Raw genomic sequence first — 12,355 nt, 5'->3', positions numbered from 1 at the left:
TGCCAGCAGACACAATGGGACTTACCCTTCCTCTGCTCTCCCTTTGCAGCCTCCCAATCTGCTCTGGAGTGTGCCCCAATCCCCTGGAACAGGTTTTGGAGGTGCACAGGTCTATAGGTGATAGGAGAGGAATGGGAAGTTCATTGCACAAGTGGGATGCCACAATTACAATACAACACCCTAAATAAATTAGCAGCACATAATTCATGCTATATTATGGCGTTAAATGTTTTCATCTTGGATTTATACATATTGCTTGGATGGAATTTATGAATTCATATTTACTTAGAAGCCTGTTTCATAAGAAATTATATGCATTTGGGTGATCTAACTTATCTAGCATTTGTCATGTGTTCCTTGACTTAAGCCAACATTATTCGGCATCTTCATCATGTTCACTATTCTGACAAACTGCGTGTTTATGACCTTGAAAGATCCTCCTGAGTGGTCAAAGGCTGTAGAGTAAGTGCATTCTTTGTTTTCTTCCCAGTGACATTTGGTTAAATATGCTCTGCATAGCGCCATTGGGTTGAATCTGGTGAAGGAACTTATTGAGCCAAATGACTTCCCCCCATGCAGCAGAACATTCCCTCCCATTCATCACAGGTGTGCTCCCCCACCACCACCCAGTATCCCCTTCAGAGACCATGGGGGGGGAACCAGTAGCAGATTTTTAGGGTTCTGGGGAACACACGAGAGAGGAAAGAATGCTCTGTTACACGAGGGGAAGTCATTCCACTTGCGCCATGACTGAATTAGGTTCAACCCATGGCATTGTTTTAAAAGATATACAGTGGTATCTCCGGTTACAAACACTTCGGGTTACAGACTCCGCTAACTCAGAAGTAGTACCTCGGGTTAAGAACTTTGCCCCAGGATGAGAACAGAAATTGTGTGCCAGTGGTGCGGCAGCAGCAGGAGGCCCCATTAGTGATAGCACGCCTCTAGTTAAGAACAGTTTCAGGTTAAGAACAGACCTCCGGAACGAATCAAGTTCTTAACCCGAGGTACCACTGTACATTCCTGAAATTAATTATGGAGTCCATTAGATGGAAAAGTAGACATAAGACTCATCAGTACAGCAGCTGAAACGGAGTCTGTGAGAATTAATGAGGTCACCGGAAAAGAGTGAAGAGGAAAGGAGATGGATGGATGCTTTAGTTGATATTCCTGCATTGCAGGGGGTTGGACTAGATTGCCCTCAGGGTCCTTTCCAGCTCCACAGTCCTTTGATTCTGTTAATGTATTAAGAACCAAGTCCTATAGAACCCCATGGAGAACAGTAGAGATGAGGGGATGGTGGCGGAGCAAAAATGCAATTGCAGAATTTGCTGCCAATATATTGAAGCATGAAGGATTTCAGTCTCTTGTATCACCATTTGTCCTTCTTTCAGACTTCTTCGTTATGTATCAGGCTTTTTCCCCTGCACTCAGCTAAAGGGAAGTAATAATTTTCCCTTTATTGAATTGAATCTGAACTCCTGAACCTCTGATCACGTTTATAAACTTCCCCAGCATTCAAAATAAAAAAATTCCTTCCAGTAGCACCTTAAAGACCAACTAAGTTAGTTCTTGGTATGAGCTTTCGTGTGCATGCACACGAAAGCTCATACCAAGAACTAACTTAGTTGGTCTTTAAGGTGCTACTGGAAGGAATTTTTTTATTTTGACTATGGCAGACCAACACGGCTACCTATCTGTAACTTCCCCAGCATTGTACCTTAATTTCTGACCTCTGCCTCTCTGGCCACCAATGCTTAATGAGGACTTAATGACTCCTTAAGAACTGCATCCTCCTCTTCCTCCTCCTCATTATATCCTGTCCCCCCCCCCCGCAAGACTGGGACTATCTGCACTTCTGCAGTAATGAAAGTTTCAGTGTTCCCATTAAAAAAAAAAACTGGTATATTTTATGAGTAATATCTTCATTTTAATGACAACACAGATATAGAAAGAAGATGGGTGTGTGAGAAAGAAAAGCAGATATGGCCAATGAAGAACATCAGATTCATATAATGGGCTGCTACGAGCTTCTCTCTAATAATTGTGCAAAAAAAAAAGAAAGATAATTCTTAAAAAATAAATGAGCAAGCATTTATAATTCGTGATCTAGCCTATAGATTGAAAAGTTTGCTTGGATTTTTTTCTCTCTCCCCTGTAGATACACATTCACTGGAATTTATACATTCGAATCCCTCGTTAAAATTTTTGCAAGAGGTTTCTGTATAGGTAGTTTTACTTTCCTCCGAGACCCCTGGAACTGGCTGGATTTCCTTGTCATTTCATTTGCGTAAGTATCCAGCATTTTCCTAGTGTGTCATCTGAGTAGACTTTACAGAAATGAGTTCCACTTGTGTGGGTCACAGCTTTAACAGTTACAGTCAAAACTTGGTTCCAAAACGCCTCCATTTTGGAAAGTTTCAGTTCCCAAACGCTAAAAACCCAGAAGTGTTCCGGTTTTCGAACATTTTTCGGAAGCCAAACGTCCGACGCATTTTCTCCTTGAGTGCAGGAAGCTCCTGCAGCCAATCAGAAGCCGCACCTCGGTTATTGAACATTTCGGAAGCTGAACGAGCTTCCAGAATGGATTTTGTTCGACAACCAAGATTTGACTGTATCAGTATTTGAACCGTTATGAAACAGTGCAAAAAAAATGATATGTTTTGGAAAATAAAAATTACAAATCTTGTCTTTAGATTTGAGTAATTTATGTTTAAAATTGGCATAGTTCCTCTTGTCAAAACAATCCAACAGTTGACAGTAGTAGGCATACTCTAAGGTTGCTCCTAGGATAATCCTTTAAATGCTTTCATTATTATTATTTTTTAAAAAATATGTGGCAAGCCTTTCTGGTTTCAGAGATAAGCTTTTAAAAGTGATGCATATTGTGGCAAATAGCAAAACTGTTGTGTATTCCCAACATGATACTTGGTGCTGAATTTCCCACCCTAGTTTTAGGGTCTTGTGGGTAAGGTAGGAAAATATAAAAAGAAGAAATGCAATGGTTTCTAGCCTATGCATGCTTACCTGGGATTATGCTCCATTGAATACTGTGGGTCTTAATCTCAGGTAAATGTGCCCAGGATTGCATTGAAGGCAAACACAGGGCGGGGGGAAACAACTTGTTTAATTGTAAAAAAAAAAAAAGTAGATTAAATAAATCTTTAGGTAAGCGGCGTAAAATCTGCCTCGATGCTGAATAACTGTGATTTGATTCTACAGGTATATAACAGAATTTGTAGACCTAGGCAAAGTTTCAGCTCTTCGAGCTTTCAGAGTGTTGAGAGCTTTGAAAACTATTTCTGTAATCCCAGGTAAGAAGTGAGTGGTGTAAAGTGCTAGGTTCCTCGTGCTTCCCAACTGTTCCTTTTTATCCTGTCATTGTGTTTGTGTGTGAACTCCCCTATTGCAGATATGTGACAGAGTTTGTGGACCTGGGCAATGTCTCAGCGTTGAGAACATTCAGGGTTCTTCGGGCATTGAAAACAATATCAGTCATTCCAGGTGAGAGCTAGGTTAAACACGGAGGCTGACTTGTAGATTTGCCACAGCTGCAAGTCACGCGACTTTGCACAAGCTTTGCTGCTAACCATGTATTGTTGTTGTTTTAAGGAATGTAGATTTTTAGATGCTACCGAAAAAAATAATTCACATTAAAATAAAAGCAAGTCAGCCTTTGAGTTTAACATATTCTTGCATGAGACAGTATACAGAGTTTGTATTTTGCATATTAAAATACTAAATTTTCTCTCCCACACCAATATGAAAAGTAGTTGCAGCTTTCATATTAAGATAAACCTTGCCGTTTATTGAAATAATTTGGGATGGAAAATTTCAGCATTTGGAAAGCTGAATCACTAGTAGAAATTAAGTCAATATGGTGATAAAGAATAGCATGAGCATTGCATGAAGTATTGCTTTAAAAAATACCTTTCCTCAGCAAACTGTCTTATGGGTTGAAAGGATGTGTGCTTCATGAGTGAAAAAATGTACAATCAGTACCTTTTTTCTTTACATGAGATTGATACAAAGCATGAATAACCATGTCACCAGCTTTTAAATGGCTAGTATAGACTGCTTTTCATTTCCATTTGCAATTTTACATTCGGAACCATTTTTCATGAGGTAAAGGGGCTTTCTCTTTTTACCTCATGACAAAAATAATAGCTTCTTTCATCTAGGAGCTGCCTGCATGACATTTTTAAATTTCAGCAGCCGTACAACCATATTTAACTATTCAACACCTAAAACAATGAGTTGGATATTGTGATTCCACATTCTTCTCTCCTTTTAGGTCTGAAGACCATTGTGGGGGCCCTAATTCAGTCAGTGAAGAAACTCTCGGATGTCATGATCCTGACCGTGTTCTGCCTGAGTGTATTTGCACTAATAGGGTTGCAACTGTTCATGGGCCACCTGAGGCAAAAATGTTTGCTTTGGCCCCTAAGTAACGATTCTGCTGAAGAACCGTACTTTGCACAATACTACAATGCAGGAATAATCGACTGGGATAAATACACTGGTGACACAGGTGAGGTTTACTGAAAGGGCCTCTGTGGTCCAGTGCGGACACCTGGATACAAACCAAGGCGCTGCCGTGAATGCAGACAACTTGCATTCTTGGGCAAGTCATAATAGGCATCATTCAGAAATTAAGAGTTGAGCAGGATGAACTGCTGAGAGTTCAGAGAACCAACCTATGTGGGTAAGCATTGTTAGGTACCTGCCAGGAGGACTCAAGCCCTAACAGGTGGCCTATTGCTTATTTCTGGAACCTTCTACCCATGCTGTCGAAACTCCTTTTCTTTTCTATGAATCTGCTCTCTGTATCTGTCCATCGTATCTAGTATTTCTATACCCCCGTCTCATAAAATATCAAGGTGGTGTACCACCTTAAAACTGGTGAAATACCATCAAAACATTTGCAGCACCTTTAAGCAGGCAAACAGTGTCAGCAGTGAAGAGAAGGATGAGGAGCCTCCCCTGGCCTGGCACTTTCCCCGTGGGTGACACCACTGCAGGGATCTTGCCAAAACTCACTTATATCCCTCACCCTCACCCCCAGCCACAAAAAAGACCTAGAGCCAGCACTGCTTTGCTCATTTGGTGCTTGGGCCCAAAATAAAATGTATACTGCCTGGGTTCAGTGCCTTGCCTTGCAACAAATGCTAAGAAACTGCTTTTACTAGCTTAGGAATCCTTTCTTGATTACTGGGTAGCAGAGCTCCAAATACTGACATCTCAAGTGTGGGGGACATATACATGGGGCGTCCCTTGTGCTTGATCTGGAAGCTGCTGTTGGTGAAGAGTGCTGTAGCACGCTTGCTGACAGGAGTGAGACCCTGCCAGAGTATATATCACCTCTGCTGAAGAGACCTGCACAGGATGCCGATTCACTACAGGGTAGAGTTTGAGCTGTAACTAATTAGTATTTAAAGCCCTTAACGAGTTGGGGCCAGTTTACTTGTGAGATTGCTTTGCCCCATGTATGTCCATTCAGCCACTTCGATCTGCAGAACTGGCACCATTCTAGGTGCCATATAGTAAGTACACTGTTGCACGTTTGTAAGAAACCGATCTTCTTAGCATCCACACTTTGGAACTCCTTGCCTGTTGACACCAGGCAGACCCCTGGGGCCAGTAGGACCCCCCTGGTGAGCACTGCTTAAATGGCCATGGGGGCAGACCCGAGGGAAGGCTTCCTCCTCCGTCGGCTCTGGCCCATGGCCCAAGTCATGTCCTAGCCTGCATCCCCATTTGCCAATCTGAGATGCAGGCTAGGATCCGGCCTCTGATACGCCCACGCCCCCTATCTGGATGGGGCTCTGAGGATGCCGGGGCCTTGGAGGAGCCTCTGCCGTCCCACAATGCTGCCACACCCGAAAAAGGTGTGAGCAGACTTGCGCAAGCTTTTACATTGGATTATCATTTTAAAGCAATCGTTTGAATGAAAGCTGAAGGTAACATATTTTTCTCCCCGCCCCTTTCCTTCCTTCTTAGAACAAACAAAACATTTTTATACTTTGGAAGGATCACCAGATCCCTTGCTTTGTGGTAACGGCACAGATGCTGGGTAAGCAAGCGTAAAATTGTGTAAGGGGAAGCCACCGCTAATCATGCAAGTGAAGCTGGCTAATCTAATGGCATAATTCAGAACCTAAGAGCTGTGAGCAGAATGAGGTTAATGGAATTGGGTTTCTCTGCTGTCTCTTTCTGTCCAGAGCCCTTCTCTTCCACACCCCAAACAGCCACTTTCGGGGATTGGGTGGGAATACATTAAAATAGCATGGAGAATGGCAGCTGGAGGGAGGCATGGGTTCCCCCCATTGTGGGAGGGTGACTCAAGCCATTGGTAATGTTTGGGTTTAACAAGGACTCGATTTAGCACAAATGTTTATTTCCCACAATTTCTTTGTAGAAATGTATATGAGTCCTGTGATAAGCTATTTTTTTTACTGTTTATACTCTCAGGAGCCTAGTTCATACTGAACCAGGGTTTGTCCCCCCCTTTAAAAAAAAAAAAGGAGAGGAGGAGGAGCCCCTAAAGGTGGAATCGACAAAAAAGAGAGGCAAAGTCTCAAACTGATGCTCGGACAATGGAAATGTGCTGTGGTGTGCTCTAAGCGATGCAACATTGCTATTTAGACAGTGGCAGCCTCTGGGGAAAGGGCTGCAGCTTGATGGCAGGGCATCTGTCTTGCAGGGTAGAAGGTCTCTGGTTCAATCCTGGGTATCTCCAGGGGGCTGGGGCAGGACCTGTCTGAAACCCTGAAGAGCAGCTGCCACTCATTGTAGACAGTTCTGAGCTAGATGTATCAGAGCTTCCTGTGTTCCCAGCTTCTTAGGTTCCCAACCCATCCAAAAGGATTACCACACACCATAGCGCATCTCTATTCTGCAAGCATCAATTGTGGTTTTGAGCTGGGTTTTTTTTACTTTTGCTATTTTCTTTCAGACACTTAAATGGACTAACACGGCCCGTTCTATATGCATATATTTGACGTAGTAGTAGCAGCGGCAGATAATGGATAGTTCATCTACTTCTGCCTGTTTCACATGTGTTCATTCACAAGTCTCTCCCAGCCTGCTACTGCATGAATCTGTTAATATCTTTTTAAAAAAGAAAACCCATACTCAAATCCATATTTAAAGATGTACCTTGTCACAAAATATGCGGTTAAATATGCATTTTACCTCAACGTACACGTTTCTAAATTACGTTATGCTAAAATACACATCTTTAATGCATCTTGGTGCTTTATTTTTCTTTTTACTGAGAACTGTATTACAATGACCGCTCCCCACCTCAAATGGGGGGTGCTTTTTGCGGGTGGCGCAGCCACCTGATCCTACACGATCCCCAGCAGTTCAGCCTGGCTTTGCCTCCCCATGATGGATACCTGGAGGTTCCTGTCTAACCTCAGACAGTTAGCCAATCCCAGCTGGGGAGGTATTGCTAGGGGAGTTGACCAGGTAGGGTTAGGACCGCCCTGCACAGACAATAGAGGGTGGAAAATTGAAAGCATTGGATTTTATGAAATTCTCCATCCCTGCTTAGTAGGTGGAATGTCAATACAGAAACAAGTCATCTTTTCCCCCTCCCCCTCCATTGCTTTCTTTCACAGCCAGTGCCCAGAAGGATATATATGTGTAAAAGCTGGTCGAAACCCCAACTATGGCTACACAAGCTTTGATACCTTCAGCTGGGCCTTCTTGTCGCTCTTTCGGCTGATGACTCAGGACTACTGGGAAAACCTGTACCAGCTGGTGAGAGGATCTCAAAACCAAATTCTGTTGATACCATATATAAGGGGAAAGCCTAATACTACCCATCCTTAAAAACACCTTTCCATCCCTATGAGAAGGGCCATAGCACAGCGGTAGACCATCTGTTTTGCATGCAGAAAGTCCCTGGTCCAATCCGCAACATCTACATGTAGGGCTGAGAAAGACGCGTGCTCACACCCTGCCTGAAACATTGGAGAGCCTCCGCCAGTCAGTGTGGACAATGAGCTTAAAAGGACAATGGTCTGACTCAGAAGATGGCTGCTCTCTACAGTGGCGTAGTGTGGGTTGCCAGCACCCGGGGCTGCATGGATGGAGGGAGGGCGGGAAATAGGGTACGCGGTCACATTCAGCTTCCCCTAAGGCATCTGCATCACCTAGGAGTTTGCAGCTGCAGAGATAAGAAAAGAAGAGTTGCTCCATTGTCTGGAGAGGTCACTTCCTGGTTCGCATGGAGAAGCCATTTTCAACGGAGCCCAGAAACGGAAGCACACAGCTGTATTGAGGCAGCACCGGGTGTCAAAATTTTGCGACCCCAATTTTGTGCTTGGGGCAACTGTCCTGGTGTCCCCTGCCCTGCCCCGCCCCACACTACGCCACCGTCTCTCTATGTTCCTGCCTCTATGAAATGCTTACTCAATTAAAAACAGCAATGACAAATTGCTGCATTTGAAAGCCAGTTTTATTTTCCGAGAGAAAGGGCTGAACCTCACAGACTGCACAGGAAAGACTGGACTTGTCAATGGAAGTTGTAAATGAAATGTAATTCTGAAATGTTGTTCAAAGCAGCTGTGCTGTATTGCAAATATATTACAAATACCCCCACCACGTAAGTGTTTCTGAAGACTTGGGTTGGTTCTGGTGTAGCCCGTCCAAGGAAGATGGAAGAGCTACTTTTGTTTGCAGAAAGGGCTGCAATCTAGCATAGGTTCCAGTCTGTGGAAGGGGAAGAGAGGTACCCCCCCCCCGATTTTGCCTCCTCCCCACTTCCACAATATTCCATAGGGTTGTACAACTCTTAAGAGCAGATTTCAGGGGGGATGCTTGGTAACTTAAGTAACATCACAATCCTAATCATGCCTACTCAGAAGTCAGCCCTGTTGAATTCAGTGGGGCTTACTCCCAGATAAGCAGGGTTAGCCTTGCTGCCTTCATACCTTAAGTCCACTGAGTCTAATCTGAGTGTGGCATAGTCACTCATACTTGTAAGTTTCAGTTGTCTTACTGATCCAGTAACCTACATTGCCTATGATTTCCCCAGACTCTGCGTGCTGCTGGCAAAACGTACATGATCTTTTTTGTCCTGGTGATTTTCCTGGGCTCTTTCTACCTGATCAACCTGATCCTGGCTGTTGTTGCCATGGCCTACGAAGAGCAGAACCAAGCCACCATGGAAGAAGCAGAGAGGAAGGAGGCTGAATATCAGCAGATGCTGGAACAACTGAAAAGGCAACAAGAAGAAGCCCAGGTACTGGAAACTTTTGCGCTAGTACAGCATTTCCCCACAAATTTGAGAATAGAAGGCATAACTACCCAGAGATTCCTTGCAGAAGTTCCATTGTGTACTTGGGCAAAAAGCAACATGTGCAAATGAGTTCATGCATGCAACTTAACTGAAGAAGATGAAAATGTTTTACAAAAATATATATGAATGGATAACCCTAACAGCAGGTAGACAGCAGTTGCACAAAGCTCTGCTGATTTTCAGTGGGATTTGTGTGGGATTCCTGTGCAGTGGGATTCCAGTGCAGATTTCCAGTGGGACTTTGCAGTGGGATTCCAGTGCAATGCTAAATAAACTCTCTACTAGTAGAGTATACAATTTGGAAAAATTGAAGTTAATGGTGTAAGCTCAGAAACAACAGTGTGTCTTGCGCCACCGTAAATACATGACAATTTCACTGTGGCGCACCTGCAGTAATAGCCTCCCTACAGAATTGTCCCTGCTACTTACTAGAAGAGAGAGAGTCAGTGTGGGTGCTCTGGTGGGAGCACTGGATTGGCTCCACTGATGTGCCCCCAAATTGTTGCTATCTCTGCCGTCTCAGTGAACGGCAACAATGCCACTACCAGGAGGTTATTACTGCTCTGCTGCCCCACTGGGTGAGCTGCTCTTGCATTGCGTATAGTCAGACACTTACAGTAAATCATTTGGATACATTCCTTATTAGATGTGCTTTTCAACAGAAAATATATTTTTACACCTCAAATATATTTCTACACCTCAACATGCAAATGAATATTGGCAAGTGAATATTCTTCAGCGGACCTCTGTGAATTTCTCAGGGTGTCGATTTTTTGGGGGGTGATTCTGACAGCGGCAAATTGGAACCTCTTTTGGGACAATAAACAATGAACCAGCTTCATTTGTCATTCATATGTATATGTATATGTATATGTATATGTATATGTATATGTATATGTATATGTATATGTATATGTATATGTTTGTGTGTGTACTGTATATATGTGAGAGAGAAGCATGGGTTTTAGAAAACTGAACAAGAACTCTCACCGATCAAATAATGATTTGGTTTATGGAACAGGGAAGTTTACAGTGTTTGATGTGTGATGATGCTTTTATATTTGTTGGAGGCCTCCCAGAGTGGGACAACCCAGTCAGGTGGGCAGTGTACAAATAATAACATCATAAATATTAATATTATTTCTGACACGAAAAGTGGAACAGCCCTAACACATTGTGCTTTCTGTGCACTAAGGCCAGTGGATTGCAGCATTATGTAGAGCAGGAGCAGCATGGCCAGTGGTCAGGGAGATGGGGATTTTAGTTCAACAACATCTGGAGGCCAACATGCTGTGTACCCTGGTATAAAAAGGAAACAGTCTACCAGCATATTATCTTCAGAGTATATATTACACTGGTGCATACAAAAAATACTCCATGAACAATAAATATATACTGCCAAGCATCCTGGATCCTCCTTCCAGATCCTTATTTGGAAGCTATTTTGTTAATACTTTGGCAGAGGAAACCATCCATCTTCTTGTATTCTTGAAGCATTGATAACTCATCCAGAAATAGTTCTACAATAACTATGTGGTACTTGCAAGTCTTCATCGGCAGAGCTATGACAAGCTTGACCTCTCTTTATACAACAGGCAATAGCAGCCGCAGCCGCTTACAAAGACTTTAAGGATGATGGCGCACTTGGAAGACTTTCCCAGACTTCTTCGGAAATGTCGAGGCTGAGCTCCAAAAGCGCTAAAGAAAGAAGGAACCGGAGGAAGAAGAGACGGCAGAGAGAGCTGTCTGTAGGAGACGAGAAAGCCAACAGCAAAAAGTTTCCAAAATCTGAGTCCGATAGCAGCATCAAAAAGAAGGGGTTTCAGTTTTCCCTGGAAGGAAACAGGCTCACGTATGAAAACAGGGTCACCTCTCCATATCAGGTACGTTGTGGCGCTAGCTGTGCTGTTGCAAAATGTTCAACCTTCAGGTGGGTTCTGGGCGATGGGACTGACCCATTTTAGGCTTGATGTTTCACGCCAGGAGTGGGCAACCTGTAGCTGTTGTTGGATCACAACTCCCATCATTCCTGACCATTGCCCATGCTGGCGGAAGTTGGGAGTCCAACAGCACGTACAGGGGAGGAGGAGGAGGGCAAAGCCATGGGAACAAGTGCAAAGGACCAAGACCTTCTACCAATCTCTTGTGTTCTACAGGTTTCAGGGATTAGTATCATCTGAATCCAATACATAATTTTTTTGGGTTTAGTAGAGAAGTAATTGGTGAAGCCCAGGCCTTGACACCTTTTAACTGCTTGATGTTTAAGCAAAGAAAAAGAAGCAGGGGGAGTGTGCAACTTGGTACATGAGGGCATCAAGAGGGACGTGTGACATAGAAGAGCAGACTTAGCCCTTCTCATATTTGTTGCTTCTCCCCTACATACCTCTCCCTCAGTGATTTCCCCCCTTCGAATTTTTATCTTTTGGTTTGTTCATCTTCATTACTTGTTCAGTTGTTTGTGGTGTAGATATTCAGAAAGGAAGGCTAGTGCCAACTGAGTAAATTGTATCAGCCTTCAAAATTTGCCAGGCACATTGTATGCCTCACTATTTACCACTTTGAGACCAAGTGAAGATGCCCAGGCATCGGGGTGGTGCCCAATGTCCCCACCATCTGGAGGTGCATGCCAGGGGACCCTTGGGTCTTGACTTTTTTCACACACTAGCAACACATCCTGTAGAATGCCATCCATTATATTTTATCTGCACAGTCAGAATGGATTTCAGGAACCAAACAGCCGTATTGAAAAATACAACAAATAGCAACTTGGCATTCCATTTTGGCGACTGTGACCCTGGTTTAAGCAGCCTAGCTTATATATCTGAGTTTCTAGCACTGGTTATTGTATTGAACCTGTTTTGAAAAATACATTCGCTTTCATAACGTAAATGCTTAACCAAAGAGGAATGAATGTTGCTGTTGTCACTGTGAGAACAAAGCTGGGGAATGCATATTCTTTTTTAGAGATTGTCTTTTAACTAAATACTATCAAGCTCACTATTTCCCCCACTGCCACCCCAAAACCTGAAAAACCAAAACCTGAAA

At 43.4% G+C, this 12,355-nt stretch overlaps 1 protein-coding gene across 1 annotated transcript in view; it reads left to right on the top strand.

Annotated features, from left to right (window-relative positions):
• The first annotated feature begins 261 nt into the window (after positions 1 to 261).
• The window catches only part of LOC310703424 (sodium channel protein type 1 subunit alpha-like), a 49,516-nt gene continuing 37,422 nt past the window's right edge, over positions 262 to 12,355 (top strand). The window contains 9 exon segments of the mRNA XM_083495805.1: positions 262 to 462; positions 2,162 to 2,290; positions 3,223 to 3,321; positions 3,323 to 3,504; positions 4,295 to 4,531; positions 6,001 to 6,073; positions 7,626 to 7,767; positions 9,047 to 9,253; positions 10,906 to 11,193. Coding sequence (XP_083351931.1) covers positions 392 to 462; positions 2,162 to 2,290; positions 3,223 to 3,321; positions 3,323 to 3,504; positions 4,295 to 4,531; positions 6,001 to 6,073; positions 7,626 to 7,767; positions 9,047 to 9,253; positions 10,906 to 11,193 — 1,428 coding nt within the window. The 5' untranslated portion in view covers positions 262 to 391.

Source organism: Podarcis liolepis, assembly GCF_965112155.1.
Source record: "Podarcis liolepis genome assembly, chromosome: 1".
Classification (NCBI taxonomy): Eukaryota; Metazoa; Chordata; class Lepidosauria; order Squamata; family Lacertidae; genus Podarcis; species Podarcis liolepis.
This window is presented reverse-complemented; position numbering and strand designations above follow the sequence as displayed.